Below are 27,864 nucleotides of genomic sequence, written 5' to 3'. Positions count from 1 at the left end.
CTTACAAAAGCTATCTTTTGTGACAGCAAAACAGACGGGCATTCAGCTGCAATTTTTAAAAGGAGCTGGGCAGCCAGTTCCCTTATGTTCCTTCAAAAACTGCAGCTAAATTAGGGCAGCTAATGCAGCACAGTTCACTGGACAATATCAGCAGGCTCATTCATATGCATAAATGCAGATTTTTGTGTTTTCATGAGTGGTACCCTTTCCAAGGTCTGACTTTCAAAGTTTACATTTTTCTTTTTTAAATTCAGTTGTTCTTGTCACTGAAGATCAATTCACATGCAGAACGGCAGTTAGAAACTCACTCTTTATTATACTGAACAAGGTCAAATTTTAAAAAACTTCAAGCTGTATTCCAATACAAATCACTGAAATACCCCTATTCTTCACTCTCATATCCAAAGCATATTCATTGTTGGAAAAAGAAGTCGTCTCAGACAATGTTCAGTAATCCACTGGATTTAATACTTTTTTTTTCCAAACTGCATCCAAAACCAGAGAACGACAACACAAACTCAAGTTATGTTCAGTGTTTTTCTTTGTCCAAAAGACTGTTCTGAATATTTATTTCAGAATGGCTACATTAAGCCAAAGCAAGAGAGCATTTTCAAGTAATGCATGTATCATTTCTTCAAAAGGAAAAAAATCCAACCCAATACTTTGAAACTGAATACAGTCACAGACATGAACAGATAGAGTTTCAACATACATCCTCTACTAATAACAAACAGTTTCAAAGAAAATGTGCACTTTATACACAATTAAAATGGAAATAAAACAGTAATAAAAACAGATCCATCACTTTGCATTTTTGGAATGAACTTAGTGTTGGGATTGAAATACTCTACACACTTTGCTTGCTAAGAGAATTACTTAGTGGTTTGGACAAAAGCTCACAGGACTGACCTGAGACGGTAACTTTATGCAGGTAATGGTTTAGATCATGAATTAGGAAAGGGCTCATATAAACAACAGGTGAAGCAGCTGTTGTGAACTGATTGCAAACAGGTTTTATGCCATTAACAAGAAATGGCTGCACTGATGCAGTTTGCATAGAGAGCAACAGGGGGAAAGAACTTTAGCTTCTTGCCGTTCAGTTGATGAAAGGGAGTTCTGAAACCACCACAAGGGGTTAAGGGCAACACAACCCTTTTGGGAAGCTGAAAAGAACAACTGAGATGCAGCGCTCAGGATAATGAGTGGAATGTAGCCATGAATCTGTGTTTATCTCCAGGCTCCAAACGTCTTTCCCTAGTACTTTCTGACAACATGTTTTTCACCCAACTTCTCCATTACATGCAGCTCTTTGCTGGCAAAGCCTCTCTGCCCATCCTCAGGCAGCACACTTCTCTTTAGACTCCTGTTTAACTGGAGGAACACTATTAATAAACTTTCTCACCCCGCACAGCTAGTCCCATCTCACCAGCTAGCCATCCCTGCCTGAAACTCCACTTCAGCTTTTAGAAGTGGGTATATACTTACTGAGTTTATCATCTAAAAGACATCACCCGGAAACTTCTCTGTGTTAAATTCAGAGGTTACTCCTCTTCCAGCACAGAGCCCAGGATGTTCTGTTAAACAAAAAGCCAGAAAACAAGTTTTCTTCCAAACCTTTCTGCTGGCAGCAAACTGGGGAAGCTCTTGCTGACGTTCTGTGGAGGGTTGCACTGGCTCTGGGCACACTTACATCTCTCTAAAGCAGAGCTGAGAGATAGCTGGGAGAGATATCTATGCCTCGACACTCCGACTGTCTGGTGTCCCAGAGCAAAAACAGACGGAGAACAATTCAGCAAAATATCTATTTTCAGCAAGTGCTTGGGTAGATGATAACTGCAAGCACACGCCTGTTTATCCTTAGTTTATATTTAACATAAAGCCTATGCTTAGCTGTTCTGCAGACAGGAATGGAGTACAGGTTTACACGTTCTCTGTGTAGCTTTACTTCTCAGTCCCGCTCCTGGTCAGACTGTAACAAGGGCACTACGGACTGAGGTAGCCTTGAAACAGAACAGTCCCCTTCCCATTGGAAGCAGGTCCCCAAAATAAATTAAATACACAAAAAACCTAACAGAAGAGGAAACAGAGCAAGGCCCTGAACACATTATAAATAATAGCAAAAAGCATACACATTTACCAGCATCCCTCAGATATTAATGCTCATCCTTGCCAAAAAGACACCGCCAGAGGCGATGAATACCGCATTCCCCTTTTTCTAATTATAAATTCAAGTTTAATGCCAAAACCACAGAATGCCAAATCTGACTGGTCTCTCAAGCAGAAATCTAAATTATACATATTGCTCTGTCTGAACTAAGTTCCTCGGACATAATGGAAGGAAGAGGGGTCTGGAATAAGGCATTATCATTCATATTCGGAATGGGCTTTGTAACAGAACTTGTGCAGACAGCTTGTGTGTACAGAGTTGTGGGGGAAGGAAGGTTATTTCTTCAATGTAATGCATCGAGAAACAAAATTAACATGACTCCATCTAATCAGATTACTCTGGAAAATACAAAAATCTTACCCAAAAGGTATTGTAACAACGTGATGCCCTTGGGGAGAGGGGTGTTATGTAACAAGAGACCTCAGAAACATCTTTCCGTAGATATCACATAAATATGTGGAATTACTGAATACAGTAGTTTCTACTTACTTTAACTGAATGTTTTACAAAAGTTTGAAGTCTCTCTTCCCTCCTGTTGAATAAAGCTTGCAGGGAGGTCTGACCCCACTCTGCATTATGGCTGGCAGGCTTGCTCTGAACAAGTACTCTAACACACACGCATTTTTTCCCCCATTTTCCATAGGACAAAAAAATGTAGCACATAATAGCTATAGTTTGACACTTCCGTTTTGTAAGTAGCACATCATTTTTGTAAAAGATACAGTCAAGAGCACCATTAGCAGATGTTTTCCAAATCTTTCTCTGCCCTGCTATGAAGATACTGGCACCCATGGGCTGCCTGAATAACTGGAGACTCTGTGCTGTGTGCATGTTCAAGGCACTTCTGAAATGCAGCATAGAAAGTTTTTACATTTAAAACAAACAAAAAACAACAACAAACCTGCGGACCACAGTAATAAAACTAGCAAAATGCTAACAACTACCTACTGTTTTCTCCTTATTAATATAAAAATGTGTAACTTCAGAGATCCAGTGTACAAATACAAAAATTGTGCATAATAAATGTACTATAATACTGTACATACAGCATAAACCGTTCAATGAGAATGATTTAAATATACCTATTTGTCTCCTGGCTTGGAAGGCAGAAGAATAAAGTTCTATAATCCTAGAATATGCGTATAAACACTTTCTTAGAGCTTGAATCACTAGCCAACGGTATCCCTGAAAATAAGCAGAACCAAATATTTACTTAATGGAAGCCATTATTCAAGGGGTTGCTGGTTATGATAAACTAGGAGAAAAAAACAATATATAAACACGGCCAACGTTAAATCCAGACACAGTTCTTTCCGTCTCCTGATTTGCTACTGGCACTGCTTTTGTTTGAGCCTGCTTTGGACTTCTTCTCTCTGGAGCTGCTGGGATTGTTTTGGTTGTTGTAAGCCTGGATCGCAAGGTCCAGGCGTTCCTGAGCCACTTTAATTTCCCTCTGCAGATTTTCCAGGTCAGCAGGAATGTTTTCTTCATTGCTTCCATACTGCTGTTCCTGAGCTATGTTGGCTTTGTTCTGTTTGTAGGCCATTTTGGCATTGGACAGTTCAGTATATTGGATCTGATCTGGCTTGACTGCAATGTTATAGCCAGGAGGAGCAGATGGTGTATTCCAAGTAAAAGGGTAGTTATAAGTACCAGAATCTTCCAGCTCTTTTCTCTTGTTGTTTAATGTGTCCCGGATTGTGCCAAATCCTAAATGGAGCATCTCCCAGACATTCAAAAGTAAACACATACAGCTCACCCCATACATTATTAGCAGGAAAATGGTCTTTTCAGTTGGCCTTGAAATGAAGCAATCTATCTTATGCGGGCACGGCTTTCTGCTACACACAAATATGGGGCTGACCTCAAAACCATACAAAAGATACTGACCCACAAGAAATCCAATTTCAAACGTAGTCCTTGCCAGAAGCTGTAGCACGTAAATTCTCATTAGTCCATCTTCACGAATTCGTCGCCTGCCATCATGTTTAGCTTTGGCAGGGGCTGGCTGCTCTTTGTTCTCCCGTTCACTTTCCAGCTCTATTTCTGGGTACATCATTGGGTCTTCCTCGTGGTCATCTTCAGCTTCCTCTAAGCCACGGTGTTGTTTCCAGCGCGTTGAGAAGCTTTTACTTCTGATTCTTCTGTCAGCTTCGCTGTGTTCCACCATCCGGGCAATTTTGTGAATTGCGTAGCCTAAATACATCACAGATGGAGTGGCTACAAGAATGATCTGAAACACCCAAAATCTCACATGTGAAAGAGGAGCAAAAGCATCGTAACAAACATTCTCACAGCCAGGCTGCTCTGTGTTGCATACAAACTTGCTTTGTTCATCATAATAAATGGATTCTCCTCCCACAGCAGTTAGGACAATCCGAAATACAATCAACACTGTCAGCCAGATTTTGCCAACAAAGGTTGAGTGATTGTGGATCTCCTCTAACAGACGGGTCAGAAAACTCCAACTCATGGTGGTCAAATAATTTTATCTAAAAAGAAACAAACAAACAAAATCCCCAGATGTTTGAGTTTATCGGCTTAAGCCTAAATGCCACAAATATTCGGTTAAGAGAATTAGACTAGAATTTTACAACCAAACACACAACTTTTGTTTGTGCTATCACCTGCTACCGGGAAACTCCAGCTGCCAGGATTTGCTTGAAGATCCTGTGTCTCCTCTGCAGGCTTTTGAGAAGTCCACTATACATATACATAAATAAAAAAAAAAAAGAGTTATCTGCCATTTCACAAACAAAACTTGCGTTCAAAGCTATTTCCAAGCAGAAGAGAAAGACACAGCTGCTCTGTATTTCAAATGTTAAAAATAACATTTACACTTCGGGCTGAAATCTCCTAAATATAGTGGAACAAAAGCTCAGCTCCTGTGAAATTTTATGGGCACCACTGGCTATGTCCCACCACTGAAATTAGGATTTGTTTTAACTGCGTGAAGGCATCCAAGAGCTGTTGAAGTCTGAGCTGGCAATGTTGGCCTCCACCATAGACAGTGGAAACAGTTCTATCTATGGAGCAATGCCAGCTGCTGCAAGACAAAAACGAATTGCCCAGCCAAAGCCTGAGAGGCACGCAACTGCTATTATCTTTGTTCTAAGGACAGGACAACCTTATATAGATTGTGACCTGACCAATGCTGTCCTGCAGGTCTAAGCCAGAGACAGCGTGTGACCCAAGTGACATCTCACTTCTAACCTTATGGTCAAAGTGCTCATTCTGTGTATTTTGGCTCAATCCCTCAGGGAGGCCAATAGTCTCCCTTTAAGGCACAGAAGACCTTAGTATATGTATCTCGTAGTGTCACTGGGAGAGTGGAAGGAAAATCTAGTTAAAGAAGATACCTATTAGTTAGCAACCAATATAAGTTTGTAATTTTAACAGTAAAACAAACAAACAAACAAACAAAAACACAAAAAAAACCCACACTATCAGTGGAAACTCAGAGCTGGGACACTGCAAAGTATTATAATGAACAAAAAGCTAGCAACACTACAGGCCTACCTGGTGCTTTAAGTAGTAAACCTGGTAAAATATTAAGGATAGAAAGAAACATTTGACATTGCTGTAGCACAGGGGATATCTTTCAGTCCTCTGATGATGTTAAAAATGTAATAGTAATAGAAATTTTCAAGTCAGAAAAAAATGAGGAACACTTGGTCAAAGGTTCAGGATCTTGCTAGGATGAAGCAGGGCAAAAAGTAGTATTGAGACCCTGGACTTCAGGAGAGCAGATTTTGTCTTCTTCAGGGATTTAACTGGAAGAATTCCATGGGTTAGCACCCTGGAAGGAAGGGGGTCAGTATTCAAGTATCACTTCTTCCAAGCTCAAGATCAGTGCATCCCTATGAGCAAGCAAAGGGGCCAGGAGACCTGCATGGGTATGCAGGGAGCTCCTGGTGAAGCTCAAACAGAAGAAGGAAGTTTACAGCATGTGAAAAAAGGGACAGACCACTTGGGAGGAATATAGGGACACTGCCAGAGTATGCAGGGATGTGACAAGGAAGGCCAAGTCCCAGCTGGAATTAAATCTGGCAAGGGATGTCAAGGACAACTAGAAGGGCTTCTTTAAATACATCAGTAGAAAAAGGAAGATGGGAAAATGTCGGCCCACTGCTGAATGGGGCAGGTGCCCTGGTGACAAATGATATAAAGAAAGCAGAGTTGCTGAATGCCTTTTTTCTTCAGTCTTTACTGCTACAATCAGCCCTCAGGAATCTCAGATGCTGGAGACAAAAAAGGAAGTCCAGAGAAAGAAGGACTTTCCCTTGGCCGAAGAAGATCAATCCCTATTGTTATTGCTAGACCACTCTCCATCATCTCTGAAAGGTTGTGGAGAACAGGAGAGGTACCTGAGGACTGGAAGAGAGCCAATATGACACCAGTCTTCAAAAAGGGCAAGAAAGAGGACCCAGGCCACTACAGGCCAGTCAGCCCCACCTCCACCCCTGAAAAGGCGATTCAATAGCTCATCCTGGAGGTCATCTCCAAATCTGTGGAGTATAAGAAAGTGATCAGAAATAGTCAGCATGGATTCACCAAGGGGAAGTCATGTTTGACCAGCCTGATATCCTTCTATGATGAGATGACTGGTTGGGTAGGTGAGGGGAGAGCAGTGGATGTGGTCTGCCTTGACTTCAGCAAGGCTTTTGACACTGTCTCCCATAACATCCTCATAGACAAGCTCAGAAAGTGCAGCCTAGATGAGTGAACAGTGAGGTGGATTGGCAATTGGCTGGATGGCAGAGCTCAGAGGGTTGTGATCAGTGGCACAGATTCTAGTTGGAGGCCTGTAGCTAGCGGTGTCCCCCTGCAGTCAGTACTGGGTCCAGTGTTCAACTTATTCATCAATGACTTGGACAATGGAACGGAGTGCACCCTCAGCAAGTTTGCTGATGACACACAGCTGGGAGGAGTGGCTGAAACCCCAGAGGGCTGTGTTGCCATTCAGACGGACCTTGACAGGCTGCAGGGTTGGGCCATGAGGAACCTCATGAAGTTCAAAAAGGGCAAGTGCAGGGTCCTGCACCTATGGAGGAAAAACCCCAAGCACCAGTAGAGGCTGGGGACTGACCTGCTGGAGAGCAGCTCTGCAGGGAGGGACCTGGTGGTCCTGGTGGACAGCCAGCTGACTGGGAGGCAGCAACATGCCCTTGTGGCCAAGAAGGCCAACAGGATGCTGTGCTGCATTCGGAAGAGTGTTGCCAGCAGCTCAAGGGAGGTGTTCCTTCCTCTCTGCTCAGCCCTGCTGAGGCAACGTGTGGAGTATTGTGCCTAGTTCTGGGCTCCCCAGTAGCAGAAGGACATAGAACTACTGAGTGAGTTCAAAGAGGGCTATGGAGATAATGAGAGGAATGGAGCATCTGTTGTACAGGGACAGGCTGAGAGAACTGGGCCTGTTTAGCCTGAAAAAGAGAAGACTGAGGGGAGACCTCATAAATGTGTATAAATATCCAAGGGGAGGGTGTCGGGAGGATGGAGCCGGTCTCTTTTCTGTTGTGCCCAGTGACAGGACAAGAGGCAACGGGCACAAACTGAAGCACAGGAGGTTCTGGCTCAGTAAAAGGGGGCACTTCACAGTGAGGGTGACAGAGCACTGGGACAGGTTGCCCAGAGAGGTTGTGGAGTCTCCTTCTCTGGAGGTATTCCAAACCCACCTGGATGCCATCCTGCGCAATGTGCTCTAGGTGATCCTGCTTGTCAGGGGGGCTGGACTAGATGATCTTCAGAGGTCCCTTCCAACCCCAGCCATTCTGTGATTCTGTGAAAGGTCCTAAAACCAGAACTGGATAAATCTCTGGTATTTCTAATCTTAAAATTTATTTAGTCTCAAAGCAGAGAAATTTGAGGAGACTGGAAGAAAACTAAGATTTACATCTATTCAACTTCTTTCACACAACTACAGAGTTGTTCACAGGCAATGTAACAAAATTTGAAGGGATGCAATCAATGCAGAATAAAATCTTTAACTGAAAAGGCAACAGCACGGGCATGATGTGGTTGGGCTCTGCAGAACATTTGATTTATTACTTCATAACAATGAGAAAAAAAGATAGCATGATAGAGTATTAAAAAAAGCACACGTTAAGAGAATTAAAGTTACAGATCTTGAATAATGATTCCCACATTAGAACAAAGATCAATCACTCTTAATTACAGCAAGTCCTACAAAGACTTGAAACAGGTCTGGCAACCAGTCTGCTTTTTCCCCTGAACAGAAAATGGCTGCTGACAAAATCCACAAACAGCCCAGAAGTTTGCAGACTGATAAATAAAGATAAGAATATCGGTGATGCAAAAAAAACGCATTGTTTGAGAGGCTGAGTCCGCCGAAACAACAAAAAAAATGCTTTAGCCAAGCTTAATGCAAGGACATAGAGCTAAGCAGAAGAACAAGTGAGAGAGCAGTTACTCTGGACAGCAGTTAATAGGAAAGGGAGTCAGGGTCCTAATGGGCAAGGGTGTCAACGAGTACTGGCAACAGAACAAAAGTGATTAATGCAATCCTTGGTAGTGTAACATGCAAACAGGAGCAAGAAGGGTGACCTTACCTCCTTACTAGCGAGACAGCATACAATGTCCGTGCCTGCATCCTTCAACAGTTGCTTAAACGTCAGAAAGTGAATGTAGCAGTCTCAAAGCCATCCGAAGAATGGGGAGGATGCCTGAAAGTGAAAGATTTAGAGAGTTCAATTTGTTAAGCTGGGAAACATGGGAAGAAAGGGATGGATTACTGGTGATTCACTTAACCTAGTGTCCGTCAGTTGAGCATGCAATCAACCTAAGGCTTATAATCGACACTCTTCTTAGTAGGCAACTATACTACCACTATGCCATAGACAGAACTGGCTGAAAAAAAAAAAAAAAAAAAGGAAAAAAAAAAAAGCATTTTAATGGGCAAAAGAGACCAGAGGGGTCCAAGCCCAAGCTTCAGGCTCTGACCCCTTGTCTCAGAAAACTCCCCGACTTCAGCTTTGCAACCCTGAGTTCTACGTTACAGCAAGATGTGAGAGGCTGCTTCAGACCCCTGTGCTTGGCATTTTCCAGTGGCTCTTTTAGATTAGGACTCAACATGGGTAGCAGAGGCTGGAGATACTGTGTGCTTGAGGACACTCCCATATGCTGAACAGAGAGCTCAAGCGACACCTGTGTCCAAACCCAGGGAAAAGAGTTAAGAGCCACAACACTCCCATTCGCACCGAGATGCTTTATCAATCCAGGCACCAAACAAGAACATACAATGGCACGTGCACGCTGCTAGCTGATGTGTTTTAACTTAGCAATGAGGAAAAAAAAAAAAGTTTAAAAAGGGGTTAATTTTCACTCACTGACAATGTTAGGGCCAAATTCTTTTCTATAAGGAAGCTACTGAGTAAACTCAAAAACAAACACTGTTGCCAGTTTTAATTTGGACTAAGGGCAGGAACCAGCCTTTAACTTTTCAGGTGGCAGTGTTCATTCCTGGATGGCTGCTAGCAGAGAAGATTTAAATTAGAGCAGTATCCATATGAGAGAGGAATCTGAATCTTGAGCTTTAGATGAGCTGCTACCTTGGGATGGCACCATGTTTTTCAAGGTACACGTCAGCCTTTTCAAGGTGTGTGTTCTACCTGAGGACGGCATCACGAATGCACACAGACACTAACAAGGCAGACATTTACATTTCGATTAACCACAGCTTTCAAGTGAGGAAGCCATATCAGCTATATATGTACTAACCAAGATTTCTGTTGATTAGAGAGCTCTTACTGCTACAATTTGAAGTTGCTGAACAGCTCTGTTTCTCTTTGATAGCAAGTGCCATTTATTCTAAAATTAGTTTCAGTCCAGAGCAGCGCTGCTGATACAAATATGGGAAAATCCACCAGCTGGCAAAGAATGTTTGGCACCTTCTTTGTCTTTTAGGAAACCTTTAGGCTCAAGAGAAACAACCTGGCATTAACCCGCTGTTCTACTGAGGTGCTCGGCCCATCCTAATGGGAAGTAACTGGAAAAAAAGTTATAAACAGGATTAGGCACTTAAAATTCTTGAGTTTCATGAGATCAGCCAAGGCTAGAGAACACATATTTCTGCCTCTACAACATGTGTACTGCAGGACCAGATATACTGCAGTAACCTTCACCTAATGTACACTTAGTGTCTCCTAGATTTGTTGTTCTGGCAACATTTAACTCAATAATTTTCCATTGTTTGAAGCAAAAGTCTATGGACACTGACACACATCTGAAAAAGGCAAAATGTCAGCAATTTTAGCTAATTTAAGTCATGCCAGAAAGTGCATTTGAGAGAGACTTTCATTCCTTGTATTTGTCATAAGCTCATCCCAGCACTTAGAGCAGAGGCAGCTCCTTGGAGCAGACAGGACGCGGGATGCAAGCAGCACAATGCTATCTCTGACAGCGAGCTGGCTCCTGTGAATTAAAGTTCCGTGCACCAGCTCCCTGCAGATACTGACATCCAGACAGGGAAAAGAAAAAAGAAAAAAAAAAAAAAGGAAGAAGAAGAAGAATTTGGAGCAGGTAAATGGAAAAAAAAAATCATTTTCAAGTTAACAGTTTCACTGCAAGAAACCTCCGAGCTGATTTACCACATCCCTGTTGTTCAAACACTGACACAAGCACTGAACAGCCCCTTTCGTGGAGCTTCTCCTGTCCAACCCGTGTGTGCTTCTGAATGTGTTTAAACACGGGATTAATTTCACCTTGTTCCAGCTTTCCAGTCTAGCTGTAATAGCCTCCCTGCGGTCAGGGAAGAAAACGCGCCTCTGAATGGCAGATTACTCAGCTACCTTAAAATCCTGTCTCCAGGTGAGGTGACCGAGATGCAGCAGGGACAGGAGGAGTGGGGGCAGCTTGGCCCAGAGCAGTTCCTGGGAAACGCTCCCTGCGATGCCTCCGTGCCCTGTGACATACGGCACCTACAGCTCGGTGCGCCGTGCGACAGCCAGGCTTGAAGAACAGGCTGTCGAATCCCAAAAGCCTTCCATAACCCAAACCCCTTCCGAATCCAAAATGCCTTCGTGATGTCCGACACCAGGCTCGGGCTGGGCAGAAGGAAGCTACACCCAGCTTTGGCCACGGCTGGCGGGCTGCTGCCAGGGCACACAGGCAAATCCTGCGAGACCCTCCCCCGACCACAGACAACCCCAGTAGGGGCTTCAGATCCCAGCTTGGCTTCCCCTGCACGTACCTGAGGCACGGCACAGCCCCGTGCTCCTTCTTGCCCCGAGATCCAGCTCCTGGGGGAGAGCAGGAGCCGAAGCTCTCAATGCCACCGACCCTCAGCACGACACCGGCACCTCGCTTAAACAGCAGGCATAGGAGAAAGCCTCTGAAGCCAAAAGATGATCATAACCGGGAATGTTTTTATAAGAGCACTTTTTGTTTTTCTTAAAACATATCCTACCGTGTCATCCTAATTAAATTTGATTAATTTATTGCTGAAATATTTGTTTTGTTTTGTTTTTAAGCAGTGTTAAAAGATGTGTGCTGATCAGAAAAAAAAAATCAAGAATAAATGCATGGCAATTCTGTTGATAATCAAAAGAGGTTTCATGCTGCATGAAAGTGAAATTAGGCCCAGAGGCTAATTAAAATAGGATTTGAATTAGGATGAATGAATAATTAGCATTATTCATTCAAATCTCATTTACATTGAAATGTAAGAAATTGCATGATTTACAATTTTTGAGGAAGCACAGCATTTTTGCATTTATTTTTTTTTTTTAAACCTGGAAAATGAGTCAGAACTCACTATTAAGAAGGGAGAAAGCCTCGGCCATACCCAGCACCGGCAGAGTATGAGCCCACCACGCACCCAGGCTGGCAGCATGCTCCCAGCAGCTCCAGCACCCGTCCTCCCCGGGGGCACAAGGGGAAGGACCAGGGGATCCTCCTGTGTGACAGAGCCCAGGCAGCTCCTCGCTTCCCTCACTCGCGAAGGAGGCATGCTCAGTCACCATTATTCCAGTCATCATTATTACCTTTATTCCTGTGTTTTAAAGAAGTGCTTGCAGCACCGTGTAGCTGAAAAACGGTATGAAAACAACTGTACTGATTTTTATTTTTATTTTTAAATCTGTATTATGTAACATTTTGGAGTTAAAAGCCTGGTACTTTTCAGACAAAACACAATGCTTTCCTAAGTAACTGGAAGTACCCAGTCGTCTCGTAAGCCTCATGGTGGCAAAGCAGAGAGAGCAGTTCTGAAAAAGCCACAGCATCAATGTCAATTTGGGAACAGCTTCTGAGCAGCGCCTTGAAATCCCAGGCACGTTGTTAACAAGGTTCTGCTGATCCCCAGACCAACCCCCCCGAGCCTAAAAACCCCTTCGTTGAACGATCAGACCGCAGATTCTGTGCGGAATATAAACAGCATACTGAAATGTGGGTAGGAGGTAGAGATATAATAAGATTCTTGTGCTGTCAGAAAAATAAAGATGTCAAATACGTATCTTTTTGAAAATCAACACACATATATCCACCCAAGCATTCAGCTTAAAGATAAAGTGGAATGTGCAGCTAAGACATGAACCTCCAGTAGCCTCAGAGTGCCCTCTAGGTAGTGCTAACATGGAAAGCCAAGTGACAATTTTAGCAACACTCCCCCGCAGTGACACAATTCAAACAAAATTGTTGCATGTTCTGTGCTGGCCAGAACGAGCATTTACTTCACCTACAGCAACCAGGACGCGGCGTTTCCAGGGCAGACACCTCGGAGTACACGAGATCCCTTCCGAAGAGCAGCGCCCATCGGGGCAGCTCCAGCACAAGGACAGGACAAGCTGCAAGCCCCACTCAGGTACACTGGGGACTGGAAACCTTCATCAAAAACAGAGGCTGAGCTGTCGAGTCTCTGTCACGTCGAGGGATTTTTGGAGTCCTGTTTTTGGGTCCCTGTCAGCCTGTGTCCTTTTATACAGGCTCAGCACTCAGTGCCCTTCAAACCAGCAGGGAAGAGGTGGCTCAGCTGCAGAGTGGTACAGCAAGATCCCAACTTGGGCATTTCTGTAGCAGCTCGGGACAGAGCTGTCAGACGTGCAATAAATTTAAGGAAGTTGAGCTTCAGATCCGTCCTACTGACTCGAGACACCAAGAAACTTCAGAAGCAAGCCCCAGGTGACGCTGGCGCTCTGATGTGAAATATAATAATGGAGAAAATAAAGGGGTCAGCAGATTACACAACGAGACTCGGCATATTTGACAGTCTTTGCAAGGAAACACTCGATCCTCAGGGCAGTAAGGCACAGTCTCAGACCAAACCTGGGCTGTAGCAGCATGGTACTGGGCTGAGGCTTGTATGCCAGTAAGCCTTCTCCCTTCACACAGTTCGCACGGATGAAGAACTGCTGCTGGAGCTCAAACAGCCACCGGGCTCACTCTGCTCAAGCTCTCCACAGCTCTCTCTTTAGTCTGAACACCTCTTGAGTCTCACACACTTCAAAGCATTTCTCTGCAATGTAATCTAAGCCCGTGAAGCCCAGGTGACTTTGAACAGCTCCTATACGAGCTGGCCTTGTGTAGCACTGGCAGAGGCCCACCACCATTTACTGACTCGGGCTCTGCCCTGCACTGGGCCCCAGCATTGTTGTGCTTGCTCTTCTCTGCACAGGAGTTGGGAACGTACACCAGCTCCTTCCCTGTGTCAGACACTGAACACAAGGCGTTACAGGGTTTGAAAAGGGCAATTTCTTTTTGAGAAAAGATTGAATCTGGACCTCAAGCCATATGAGAGGAAACAGCCAAGCCTGGTGTTTCAAGGCCAAGTGTTTAACCAAAACCTGACCCAGAGCAGGCTGTCTGCACACAGCACAGCCAGGGACTGCTACGCTCACCCTTGTAACATCCAAGGTCAGCAGTGTGTCCTCAGGAACGACTGTTCCTACCAACACAAATGACTAACCAAATTGCTGAGTTGGGCCATGATGGATTCAGGACTACAAAATACTCCTGGCTGAGCTGTTGGCTCCCTTTATTCCACAAGAAATGGATTCTGCAGGCTTTTCTGAGAGATGATCAGAGATACTCAGCACTCATCTTCCAGATACCAAGAAGTTCTCGCCAGGAGCTGCTCCCAGCTAGATATCCTTTCGATGAGATAACACGTGCTCCTTGGCTCAGGACATGAAGTGCTACCACTTGATGAAATGCTTCAGAGCTAAGCATGCCAAACGCCCAACGAGTTCAACGCTGTGACAGCTTCATTTTAAGCAACAGAAGCACCCACTCACCTCAGTCATTCATTTATACTTCGACAACCTCTGGTTTTCCTTGTGCCAATATGCATTACCCTAAAAAGTTACAGTATTCTGCCAACTTGCAGTTGAAACTACTAATTCTATCTGCTGTTTTCAGCCTACTACCTCAACAGAACTCCAGGGCAGGCTCCCGAGCAATGGCTATAGACTCAGACACATCCTATGCTCCAAGGATGCATTTTTGGGGAGTTGCCTTTCACAGGCTCATCGAGTCTGTGGTGGGGACCTCTAGAGATGCCCAGCAAAACATGCTGCTCAAAGTGGCAGTGATCAGAGCGGGCTGTCAGGACCACGTCCAGTCGGGCTTTGAATACCTCCGAGGATGGATAATCCACAAGCTCCCTGAGCAGCTGGCTCCGACATTTGCCCACACTCACAGAAAAACGTTGTTCTTCCTCTAAGTGGAATTTCCTGCATTTCAATCTGTGTCCATCACCTGCAGTCCCTGCACTAGGTGTCACTGAGAAGAGGCTGGGACCACAGCAGTAAAGCTGTTTTTCCTCTAAGAATGAATGTAACAGAGAGGAAAGGTTATACAGAGACTTGAAATACACAGGAAAGTGATATTGGGTCATAAAACCTTTTCCATCCACAGTGCAGGCTGAATGCCCATATAAGCTTGGGTGTGCAGTCACCCACAACACGCCATGTGCAGTGCTATATAAACAATACCTAACAGTACAGTATTTTTAACATTTAGTAGCCCATCACACCTGTGTCCTCAGCAGTTATTTTAGCATAAACAGCTATGGGCAGTGAAAGGGTAAAGACGGAAAGGCAATACAATGGGGCATAGCACAAAAGCCAGGTACCAAGTGACAAACAGCACTCCAAAGTGACAGCAGGCTTGGGTTACTGTACACACCTGCTGACTAATCCTACAGGTTCAGCACACTTCAGGACATTAAGCTCCTTTCAGAGGGAAAAACAGCATCTTCCGACAGGCCCAGCACCACTGCTTGGGACTGCACTGGAGGCAAACAAGTGAAGAGCAGACCCCAGGTGAACCACAACAGTTTGCACGCTCAGGATGCAAATCGGAGCACAATGCCCTACCTGAAACAGCCCTGCAAGATGGACACATGCTGCTGCAGAGCAGCCACCTTTGTACGTGCCCAGGCGTGTGAGCACTTACAGGGTCCCTCTGCCTCCCTCGCAGCGAGGTCTGAGGTTGGCCATCTTCACCCGCGCACCGTTTCAGGCAGGCATGAGAGATATTTCCCCATCGTGACATGATCAGTGACTCAAATAACCACAAAACCCCTCTAACCACTCCTAATTCCACTGCAGCCAACAGCACCACAGCTTTTCCCCACCAGGCTCCTCTTACACACTCAGAGGGATGAGTGTCAAAAGAAAATGACACACGCGAGGCAGCTGACCCAAATATCACTCTCACAGCCATTTTTGGGGAAAAAAAGAAAAAAAAAAAAAAAAGAAAAAAGAGAGAAGCCAAAAGAGAGCAATTCTGTCTGCTCCTGTAAGTCAGAGGCTCTCAGCTGGAGACAATGGAATGGGTATGAACACCTAATTCACCCAGCACCGTATTATGACAGGAAAAAGGAACTCTGCTAGTGCTTGCTTCATAAGGAAGCCTCAAAAACTGGCGTGAATGACACACAAATACAACAGACACCCTGTGCCATGACACTGTCTGCCACAACGCCCCCGATCAGTCACTCTGCAACATTTAAGAACGGCCGCGGTTTCACTGTGACCCAGATTCCAAGACGACTGCTCTTTCCCAGCTCTGTCAGCTGGTCTAGCAAGAGATGCCACCTCTCCCTACAACGGCATTACTCAAATCCATGTAATTGTTTCCTCAATGGCAGCTTTGTGACTTGACTGTACAGAAAAGGATATTCTGAAGGCAAAAGAGGAGCCTGCAATGGAACGTGTATTCCAAATCCTTACCAGAGACCGCTTCACAAGATGTCCCGCACTTAAATTAGCTCTGCTAAACCTGGTCAGGACTTCCCACCTGTTCAGACAGGCAGGACAGCTTTCCAGACCTCTGTGTCTTCACACGACTGTGAGGCTCCTCAGACAGAAAGCACTAACCTCAGGAAGATGGAAGCTGTCAGCAGCCAGCTAAGCCAGGAGGCCGCCTTCTCGCCGTCGGTTACTGCAAGTTACTGGCACACCGCAGCTATGCACAAGGGTCATGCTGACCGACAGCCAAGGACAGAGAACCCCAGACCTCCAAAAGCACTTTCAGTATGACCAGGTATCCAGCCTGCACGTGGCTGGGTGCAGTACAGATCACACAGATGCTCCTTCCAGAGTGCCACGCGAAGAGGAAGCTCTGCGCTAGAACAAGGTAACGGCAGAAACACAAGCTTGTCAGGCAAACTGTTTCTTCTGTCATATACTGCCTGCTGCGGCAACTTCCTAAACTGCAGAAATAATTGAGAAGTTTGTTTCACTTAATCTGTTTTCAGTACAATTTGTTTTGAGGAAAAGGAGTGCGGTGAATCCGAGCAGATTGCTGAACTGTAATTAAAATTTTACTCCGGCTTGAGTGCAATGGGAGTTTGAACAGCTTTATTTCGCCAAAGATAAAAAATACAGAATATTAATGTGGATAGAAACTTACTACGTGAAATTTTTTGTTGGAAATTATTTCCTAGAGTGAAATAAGAAGCCGCAAATTGTCATTTTCCCTGAAAGACCTGAATACGTTTACAGACCCCTTGGGAAGGAAGCTGAAGCATGGATTGTGCCCTCCACGCTGCTCCTCACACAACCACCACAGCAGCCATGAGCTGCCAAAACACACATACCAACTTTATTTTTTTTGCCTTCCTGAAAACAGCCACAAATAACTTTAATTTATGAAGAACTAGAAGCCCTTTTCCCGCTGTGCTTCATGGAAGAGGATGCACTAAACCAAGCACAAAGCAGCAGACAGTTCATTTCATGTCAACTGCCTGCTTTACCCCACCATACACTGCACCAGGCTCCTTATTAACAAGGATCATTAAAAGTGGCAGCACCTACGATGCACATTAGCCTCCCCAATGCAGGGAAACTGCTTAAATCAGGCACGTGACCTGGAGATGTAGCGGCATACTGAAAAGCTTGGCACTTGAGTTCAGACAGACCACGGTCCCTGCTGCTCTCTGGTACTGCTGGAGACGGAGAAAAGCACCTTGACTACTGCCAGAACCGCCCAACAATGCAGAACTTCCCCCAGCTTCTTATTTCTGAGCTTTCAGGATTCCAGGCAGGTGGTCACTTCTTAACCTAACCTTGTTAGTCACCGAATGAGCTTCCTGCCTGTGTTGTACATGTTCTGAGCTCTGCCTGGGAGACAGCACACAGCTGCCATTTAGCAAGGCTACAGAGCCACCGAGACCCAATGTTCAGCTTCACCTCCACACCAGGTGGGCAGCAGCAGCAGCAGGACTGCAGCACGCTGGCCAGGTTAGCGGTTTGGCCTTAGAAGACCTTGCTTAGACAGTTACCTGTAACAGCAAAGGGTTATGAAAATTATTTTTGTTTTCTTTTATAGCTAAAGAGAAACAGAAAGCAGAGCATATCAGAACAGACCCTCTACCAACACAGCCTCCTTTCAGCCATCGGCTGGAGGCCTCTGCAGTCTTTGGACAACCATTTTACTCCCAAGTCTGGCTAAGGCTTCACCATCAGTTCGCTTACAATTAATTTCCCAGTGACATTACAAGAATAAAATACTCACGGGAATATACAAGCTTGTGAAAATACATTAGCACACTGGATGCTGTGGAGGTAAATGCAGGCACAGCCTCATATACTTAAGGATGTGTCACAAACTACTCCTGTGATTGCTTTACCAGTGTGCTGACCGCTGGCAGGCACAAGCGGCCCAACCACGCTCTCGCAGAGGGGCAAGCTTGCCTTGGGAAACATCCTCACCACAAAGGACGCTCCAGCAGCTCGAGCTGCATCACTTCTCACTCCCTCGGAGAAACAGGGGATCAGCTGCCAAGCGAGGTAATTCCTAGCAAGGAACTGCCAATGATTTGGTGGATTCCCTTCCTAAGGTACCTGCCCCACGCTGCTGCCATCTGGCTCACCCATGATGACCGCAGCTCCTGTCCCACCACTGCTGGAGCCACAGGCAACCTGGGCGTCCCTCGAGGGGAGCCTCCCTGCAGGAATCCACCAGCAGGAGCAGGCTCGCTTCTTCGTGCTGCTAACAGAGGGACAGTGGCTCACAGGAAAAGTGAAACGCCTTCTTCGCATTTCTACTCACGGTACAAAAACCAGACCCATCTGTTCCTCTGGGGACTCTGGCAAACTGGCTGACACTGAAATGGCTGGGAAAAAAAAAAGAGGTCACAAAACAAAGAGCCAAAGCGAGGAGCAGCGGGTTGCCAGCCCTGGGTGGCGTTCACCAAAGAGGAAACCTGCAAGCCAGCTACAGCCTTCCTAAAACCGCCTTGGTACCTGGGGACAGCAGGGAGGTGAGCGTGATGCCACTTGTGTAAGACAAAGAAACCCTGGTGACTTGTAGGCCTCCAAACCCAGCACTCTTCCAGGAAAAATAGACAATATTTAAAATGCAGACAAGAATTAGCAGACTACTGATGTATCTGTACAAATATGATACACCAGAAAAAAAAAGAAAATCATTGAAACTTCTGTAATGGGACTCCCAGCCTCGCAGAAGGCAGCGCAGCGCACTTCAATTTTCAAAACTTGTGGCTTCCTCAAAGGCTTCTCACAAGGAATCCACAATGCCAAACCGGAACAGGGACTGTCCCCGCAGGGATAAACAACTGGGCAAGAGATAACAAACAAGGGTGGGAGTAAACAGTCACTTCCAGCAAGGGAGGGAGTCACAGCAGTTTTTCTGGGACCAGGCAATTATCTGAGTCAACGGGACAGTAGGAGGGTGGGCAGCGACCACGTACGCTGATGGTAATACCCCAGGCAAGGAAGTCAAGCAGCTGTGAAGAATAGCAGAAAAATATTATGGCTGTAAGTAACCTGGTAGTAAAGTGGTAGATGAAATTGCATGTAGATAAAGTGAGGCATACACCAGTAAGTAATAAAATCCTATTTCCCACTAAAAAGGATGAGCCCTGAGTTGACCTCAGCGCAGAGAGAGAGATGCTGAGGCTGACAGGCTGCTCCAGAAAAGCTCCAGCGCTGCTCAGCACGTCCCAGGAAGCAACCAGCACTTGACCAGTATTGGAGAAGGAAGGCTCCTGCTCAGAGCACGCTGCTGCGGCTCCATGAGCACTGGTGGCTCCCCACATCCCGGACACAGCATCACCCACGCCGTCCCCACCACAGAAACAAAAGAGCAGAAGCAAACAGCTTCGGAGAAGGACAAAACCCACCACAGGCACACGCTGGCTGATGTAGGAAGATCAGTAGGGGAAAAAAAAAAAAAAGGTTAAAGGGGCAAAAGGGTAGGGAGCTGCAAAGAACGGAGTAGCCTGGAGGTGGAATGCAGTCGATTACTCACTGCTCCTTCAAACCCAAAGAAAGGGACAGTTGTTCACGCAGTGGGTGAGTCTCCAAGCACAAAGCAGTCAAAATGCTGCAAGGGGTTTCAAAGATGCTTCTGTTGGGCTTTCGTCTCAGCCCCCACCGCGGGCCGGTGCCACACCAGGACGCGAGGCCAGGCGGCCACCCCGGCGCGGCTGTTCCTGTGCAGCCGCGATTTGTTTCTGCCAGCAGCTCCGCAAGGCAGCACCCCAGGGAATCAGGCCTTCCAGACATCCAGATCAATAAGGGCTTGGCTACAGGCTGCAAAAAGCACAGGAGCAGGCTGAGGAATACAAATCAAGCTGGATCCTGCTGGAGAGGTGCAGATTCCAAGTGCAGTGGGAGTGAAGACTTCAAGCAAGCCAGGGACTTCGGAAGATCACTGCCATATGGCTGCACGGGACGTCGATGTGTACATCCTCCCGAGCGCTTCAATTTTGGGTTTTGAAATATCCTGGGAATCCGTCTCTAACATGAAAATATTTCTCCTTTTAAAAATAGTTCAGCTATGCATTTGAAAGCCAAAGGAACTCTTGTACACGACTGACTGCTTTATTTAAAATTGAGGCATTTGTTAATCACCTAAAAAAACATATTTAGTGGGAGAATCATTTTTTTTTCTATTTTTAAGTACAATCAGGAGTAAATGTTGCATCCATGACAGCATAACAGCAAGACACACATTTTTCATACATAATTTTGTCTTTTACACCATTTAGGATCACCCTACCATCTGTACCAGCCCGGTGTGCACAAGCCACCCACCCCAAACCCCCGACCTGCACAGCACCACCCGTGTAACATAACAGCAAGGCTCCCAGAGCACCCAGGGAGCCAGAAACTCCCCCTCAAGGTAACAGGGGAAGCATCCCCATGCACAAGAAATACATGTACAATCCCCCTTCCAGGCTCGACTAGCCTGTCCAGCCCCGGGATGTCACCGCAGGACCCAACACACCTTTATGCCCCAAGAGCTGCCCGACATCCCGCACACCACCTACTTCAGAAGCACACCGTAGCTATCCTTGGTTTGAAAACCACAAATCACCTTTCACGTGCCTTCGTTAGTTCAGCTCAATCGGAAAAAAAAAAAAAAGTGGAACCATGAGGTTGCGTCGCGGTGCTTTTTGGGGATGGCTTCTGGGATTTTTAGGAGAGAGGAAGCAGCGTGCACAGCCACCTGCAAGGCAAATCCAACAATCCTCAGAGGCAGATTAATGGCTGAGAGGAACACGGTAAAAGGTACTCAAAGGAAAATCATGAAATACTATTGTCATCCACCTCTCTGGCACCGCTGAACGCTGTATTTGTACTTGAGGAGCACAGCAGGCAAAATGTGCCCATCACCTAGAACAAACGCCTCCTCTCCATACCTCAACAGCATCAGGGTCAGGTATATGCAATCCTGGCTGTCCTCTGACAGACGTGTAACTAAAAAGGTGGAACTAACATCCGTAAGAGCGGAAAGCTGGTATCGTGTCCTTATTTAGGCAAAAAGCTGGCTGGCTCCAACGATTTTCATCTAAGAAAGCTAATAGGGAGAAACCCCTCGCTCCTCTGCAAAGCACAAATCCCAGTTCAGCGAGACATTTAAGCACATGCCTAATTTAAAGCTTGAAAGAGATCCTCCTAATAACCGGGCTGCTTGCATATTTACTGCTAGGCACAGGATTGGCTTAAGTACCTGGATGATCTGGAAATACCCCATAGCCCCCGGAAAACAGACTAAACCAGCTCTGTTTCTAAATTAATCACAGGGATCCAAACAGAACGGCTAATATTAAACCGGCGGGGGGCTGTGTGTGCGCACACATCTGTTCAAGTTTAGGCATATAAAACATTTTTCAGTCCAATGACTCCATAGGAAAATGCCTCGTACATCAGCTCATCTGACTCAAATTTTCCATCGCATTTCCCTTGATACACTTTTGCCCATAAATACACTATTTTTCCAAATATAGCTTTTTATTTGTAGAGTAAGAATGCCCTGTATCTCGTGTTATTATAACCCCTGGGTTCTTTCTTGAAATGTAATCATTAAGAAATTATTATGGAGGTATGGAACGAAGCTACCTACATTTGCAGAAGGAAAAATGCTTTTTTTTTTTTTTTTTTTTTTTTTCCTGCACTATTTGCCATTCTCAGTACTGCCTTCAGAAGCGTGTTACCCAGAAAATACTTGGTAGCACCCTACCTGCCCTGCCACACGTAGCCGTAGACCAATTTAGCTCAAAATGACGGACTAAGGTGCACTATATTTCAGAGAAACCCAAGTTTTTAAAAATCCCAACCAGATCTTCCAGACAGTCCACAATTTGGATTGACCTGTGTTACTACCCACACAGTGATAAGGATTTGTGTTTATTGTAGGAGTAGCACGGAAAAGGAAATCCAACAATGCAGCCTTCCCTTCCAAGAAGGGATTTGATGATAAACTTATTTTTGTGGCTTCTAGTAGAAAGTGAACAGTCAATCAAAAAGATGATAAACACTGGGGAGCGAACAGATTGTTTGGGTGTTTAAAGAGTAATTCTTTCCAGAAGCAGAATTTAAACATCGAGCAATGTAAGTAAGTAAAATGTAAGTAAAGTAAGTAAAATAGTAAGTAAAATCTGAATTCCTATCATTCTACCATTGTTAGCCACAGCTTCAGTCAGAAGCGAACGCAGCACAAGTACGAGGTGCTGCAATTCCAGCCCCACTGCCCACAGGAAGCCCAGTGAGCAAATGGGATGGCCGATAATTAGTTGGGGTCCTGCAATAATTAGGTGGGGTCCTGCACTGCACCTCCACCACTGCACAAAGTGCAGCCAACAGGGCTGGTCCCCAGAAGGCCAGCAGCAGTAAAGCCAGAGCTAGCATAAGGGGAAAAATATAAGAAGTGGGAAGCATTTGTGAAATGTTTCTCACTGGAGTAACTCCTGTTATCTAGGAGACACTCCGAAGGTGTTTGCAGGATGAAAAGCAAAACCTGGAAGCAGCATGGGAAGAAAGGATCACCTTCAGCCAGACATCATCCCTCCTCACAGAGCCGGTCGAGCTGTGGGGAACAAAGGGGCCCATTATCCGCCCAACTTTTTACTCCAACTGTTTAATGATCATTACCATTGTCTGAGTCTGCATCACCATTCAGAGGGTCCGTCTGAGCAATCAGGCTAAAGCACAAACAAGAGACCTGTTGTAATTTGCGTTGTTGCCTACATGCAAGAAAAAGGCTGGTGAAAATCCAAAGTGGCATCAGAAAAACAGCCACCAAATCACCTCCCTCCCGCTGGCACAGCGCAGACAGCAAGTCTGTAATCTCCCTGCTCGTCCCAGCCTCAAAAGGAGCAGCAGAGGATGGCTCATCACCCGTCACTATCTATGGCGTGGCACTTTGGACAGGCTGCTGCGAAGGAAGAGCTGTGGCATTAAACCCCTCGTGCTGGTGGAAGAAGGAACCACGAGCTCCCCAGCCCTGGTGGCCACGCTCGGCTCCCACGCAGGAGCGAGGCACAGCCCGGCTGCGACGCTTCCCAGCGGGGAAAATCGGGGCACGAGTGCCCTGCGCTGCCTCACAGCAGGTGAGCGAAACCACGACGAGTTGGTGAAGCCAATGGGAGAACCCAGCTTCTGTCAAAGCTGTTGTAAGAGGACAAAGCACAGCATTAACGGGAACTACAGCTGTACAGCTACAGAGGACGGGGCACCGTGCACCTGTGGCTGCGTACAAGTGACCGCCGGGGCAATACTGGTGAACGGATTCAAGAACATTCACCAAAAGTCAGGGGATGAGCACAATCTGCCTGGGTTTCTCCCTTCCCATCTTCCACAGACCCCGTTTTGCTTTTAGAAGGAGCTGAGGGGTCACCACACCGTAACACGTCCTTACCCCCAGCGGGGCTGCTCAGTGAAAGCTGCGCAGGGTGCACTGAGGCTCCTGAGCAGCAGGACCCGACCCACGCATGTCCCAGGCGCTCGGTCCATAACGCAGCCACCAAAAGAGCCACTGTCAGGAGAAAATTACTCCTGATAAAGTTTCTACGTTACTTTGTTGGTCTTAAGTGTCTGAATTACACCTGCAGACAATTCCAGGCACCACAAGAAATGTTCTGGATCTCACCCTTGGCTTGCTCTGGACGGTAAAAAAAAAAAAAAAAGAAAAAGAAAAAAGGCTGTTTTAGGGGAATTTTGGGGACTTGGAGGAGTTGCTGGCAGTCAACACATTACTAAGTGAACAACTCTGTACATTAAAAACTCATCGCAAACTTTCCACCACCAAGTAGATTTTAGTTTAAGATTTTTGCCCTTGAATCTTGTCCTTGTCAGATACAAAACTATGCAAAGCCAGAAAAATCCTTTTAATATTTCACCTATGCAGCACAATTCCCAAATTAATTATCTTTTTAAACCACAGAAAATTCTTTAGAAAAAACGTGTCTAAAATTAAAACCGTGGAGCACGCACTAAAATCTTTCCTGGATTCTTAAATTGGTCTGAACTTGCCCAGAGTCTTGCTGTGCCTATGTTAGTCTGAAGCCCATTCTGCTGCTCCAGCTGTTTTCCCCACAAACACAGTTACCAGATTTTTTCTTTCAGCCTTCCCTTTGTTGAGCAGTGGACAAGACCCGCTGGCAGCCTTCATGTCAGATGGTTCCTGACCCCTTCTGGGCTCTTCTCTAACTCGGTCCAAGTGAGCCACAGCGCTCTCAATCTACGACCCTAATTTTTCAGTTATTTACCGATATTTGCATCACCTGCATGTTATCTGTGATGACTGGGATGTTTTCTTCCAAGCAACAAACACGAATATTCACTTATGAAGGGCTAAGAATGGGTACTGATGGAATCCATCTAGAAAATGGGCAGAAAAGGACAATTCCTCATTTGTAATCACGCATTCAGACCTGTAAATCGATTCAAACTCACACACCACTCAGTGCTGCTGCATCAATTTAAAAAACACTTAGTTACATTGCTTTTTTTAAATAGAAATGTTTTCTATTACCGATAATCCAAAGTCTGCTCCATCACTGATAACAAAAACTTGCAATTTTAGTCTTAAGTCCTGAAGTCCTAAAGGTAGGCACTTTGGAAGGGGTACAGCCAGTCATTACATTTTTTAATGACTTTTCACATTTTGAACTGAATTGAAACTCGATAAAGCCAGTCTTAAAAGCAAACACAATGCCGAGAGAAGGCAGGCGATAAAGACAAGTACCACAACGAATACTAACTGCACAGGTCTTTGACAGTTGGAAAAAAAAAAAAAAGAGATGGTCTCATAAAATAGGTTTCATCTTAAATATAAGCCTTCAAACGTACGTCAAAGCATAACAAAATACTTTCCTTGTTCTGGTTTGCCCCATCCTTTTGCCAGTTCAATTCAGAAACATTACTCTGGGCACTGTTTTCCGAGGGGAAAAGACACTGCAGAAGGGTGATTCTCCTCCGAGGAACCACAGAAATATTCCCAAGCCTGACACCAAGCTCAACACAAGTGACCGGCAGCACGCAGCCACGGTGCCCAGCCCCACCACGCATCAGCTCAGCCCCAGCGCTGCTCCGCGCCCGGCGCTTCCCTTACCGCGGCTGTGTCACAGCTGCAGGCATGGCAAAAAGCCGGCGGCTGCAGGAGGGTCGGAGCCTGCTCTCAGATCCTGGCTGCCAACACTTCACTCAGCGAGGCACCGCGTTCAAACTACAGGAACGCCGGGGCCATCCGCTAGGTACCAGCTTGGCCGCTGACCAGCGAGCAGAGGACGGCCGGCGAGCAGCCTGCGCATCCGTCAGATGCAGAAAATATGCAAGAGTTATCCCACCCACGGTCACGCCCTCGGGATCTGCCTCAGTCACGAGCGCGACAGCAGAGGGAACGCAAACGCTGTCCTCATGCTCCCTCGGAACCACAAACAACGAAGTGGATTTTAGGATTGCTGCAAACACAGATCCTTCAGCTCCGTTCAGCTGTGTGGGAAGAACGAGGAACGGTATAATAAAGCTCAAGTTACCTCTGTATTTGTATATTAATTGTCTTTAAAAGAAAAGTCTTACTTATCTAGCTTCATATATCAGAGCAGAGCTTTCTTGTTCCCCCAGGAAAGCATACGGATAACTTCAGTGCATTCTTCAAAAGAATCCAAACCAAGGAGAAGGGCACCTTTTATTTTCCTAGCCACAACTCTTGACAACAACGTCGTTTTTTCTCATTTGCAATGAGCTCAACAAAGGTGGGTTTGGGTAACTGCACTGACAGCAGGCTTGCTGAACGTCACTGAGAAACAGCTTTCTAACAGAAAAGGAACAGGAATTTTTTCTACCAATTATCCCTGGCTTACAGAGTGCAGAAAGCATGGAAATGAGACACGGAAATATCAAGAACAATTGCCTATAAAACGCAAGTGTTTTGTTTTCCCTCTTATTGGTAAGGGCTAACTAAACATCCAGTAAAAGAGCTGAATCCAGTGCTACCAATTGTTGCTCAAGAATCCATATTGGACGTACATGCCCTAATTAAATCTATACACAGTCTCCTGTTTGCAATCAATTGGATAGTGGAACAAAATTAGCACTTCCCTAGGAAGCAAGGTCTCAACAGCCAGAAAGTCAGAATGGATTCCTCCCAGCACAAAGGGAACTGGATAAAAAAAAAAAAAAAAGTAAAATAAAATACTAAAAATAACCATACAGATGTGATCCTTGCAAAATTTTCAAACAACAGGTGAAAGGCCTAGCAGAGGCCAAAACTTTGATAACAACAGCATCGTTAGCTGATGCAGGGGCTGAATTTTTCTCTTGGCACCCTGCATTCAGACTGCCCAGGCAGAAACGCCAAGCAGCACCGCTGCACAAGTCTACCTTGAGACGGGGCTAAGCGTGGCGGCAGCGTTATAAGCGTGTACCTGGCCAAGGACCGCAGGGCACTGTGCATTTTGTAGCTTGTTCTGGAGACACAACAGCAGCCGTAACGGAGAACCCAGCGCTCGGCTCAGCCCAGACCCAGCCGTGGGTGGCACGGCCACCTCTGGGTGCTGTCAGTGCCCGGGGTGCCACTGCTGGTGCCTCTTAAAGAGCCAAAATACCTGTTCCTAGGGGCTGACGCCTTCCATACGAGTTCTTACGGCACGAAACAGCCACATTTACCACCGAGGGCCGTGAAACCGCTTCAAAGTCCGCCTGCTACAGCACATCTCCAACACCAAACGCTGCGATGAGCTTCTCCATTCCTTCCCTGGGGAAAACCTCGCTCCCAGCCCCCGCCGCTAAAAGCCACCTCCGGGCAGGACCCAGCGCGGGGACAGCCGCGGGTCCTCCCCTCGGGGCACGAAGGGCGCCGGGGGCGCTGCGGGCGTGCAGCGAGGAGCCCCCCGACCCCTCCAGCCTCCCCTCAGCCCCCGGTCCCCTCTCAGCCCCCCCCCGGTCTCCCCTCACTCACGCTGCCGCCGCCCGTCTCCGCTCCGGCTCATGGCCGCGGCGGTCCCGGCAGCCTCCCCCTCGCTCCGCCGCGGCGGGCTCGCCGAGCCCGGGCAAGGGGGCGTCGGGGAACGCATGCGCGGAGCCCCGTAACCAACCCCCCCCCGGCCCCATGAACCCACCCACGGCGGAGCTGAGGCGGGCTGGGGGCTGAGGGACCGTGAAGATGTTGGGGTGACACCGGCCTGGCTGCCCCCAGCCCCAGCCGGCCCTGGGATGGGGCACCCACAGCGCCTCGGGGCAGCCTGGGCCAGGGCCTCACCGCCCTCAGAGTGAAGGATTTGTCCCTTTGATCTCGTCTCAAGCCCCTCTCTGTTTAATTCTCCCTCACCCTGTCACTGCACCCCAACAAGCAGTCCCTCCCCAGCTGTCCTGCAGCCCCCTTCAGGCCCTGACAGCCCCCTGGGAGCTCTCCCCAGGGACTTCCCTTCCCCAGGCTGATGCCCCCCAGCTCTCAGCCTGGCCCCACAGCGGAGCTGCCCCAGCCCCTGA

At 46.5% G+C, this 27,864-nt stretch overlaps 1 protein-coding gene across 4 annotated transcripts; it reads right to left on the bottom strand.

Moving 5' to 3' along the window:
• Positions 1 to 302: 302 nt before the first annotated feature.
• Positions 303 to 27,864, bottom strand: GJC1 (gap junction protein gamma 1). Of its 4 annotated transcripts, XM_082779141.1 has the most exons (5): positions 25,487 to 25,664; positions 8,734 to 8,847; positions 7,840 to 7,955; positions 4,795 to 4,870; positions 303 to 4,659 (listed from the first exon to the last, which is right to left on the bottom strand). In XM_082779141.1, exon 5 carries the CDS (start codon positions 4,638 to 4,640, stop codon positions 3,459 to 3,461), a length of 1,182 nt encoding a protein of 393 aa, XP_082635267.1. In that variant the 5' UTR covers positions 4,641 to 4,659; positions 4,795 to 4,870; positions 7,840 to 7,955; positions 8,734 to 8,847; positions 25,487 to 25,664; the 3' UTR covers positions 303 to 3,458. The 4 variants fall into 4 exon arrangements, with proteins under 4 accessions (XP_082635267.1, XP_082635269.1, XP_082635266.1 ...); XM_082779143.1 differs by lacking the exons at positions 7,840 to 7,955; positions 25,487 to 25,664 and adding an exon at positions 27,335 to 27,864; XM_082779140.1 differs by lacking the exon at positions 7,840 to 7,955.

The sequence above is a fragment of the Aythya marila genome (assembly GCF_965140915.1).
Source record: "Aythya marila genome assembly, chromosome: 25".
NCBI classification, from domain to species: domain Eukaryota; kingdom Metazoa; phylum Chordata; class Aves; order Anseriformes; family Anatidae; genus Aythya; species Aythya marila.
Note: the sequence above shows the minus strand (reverse complement) of the source record. Positions and strands in the feature narration are given on the sequence as shown.

Coding starts and splice junctions, on each gene's coding strand:
- GJC1 (XM_082779143.1), bottom strand. CDS start 4,640: ATGAGTTGGAGTTTTCTGACCCGTCTGTTAGAGGAGATCCACAATCAC.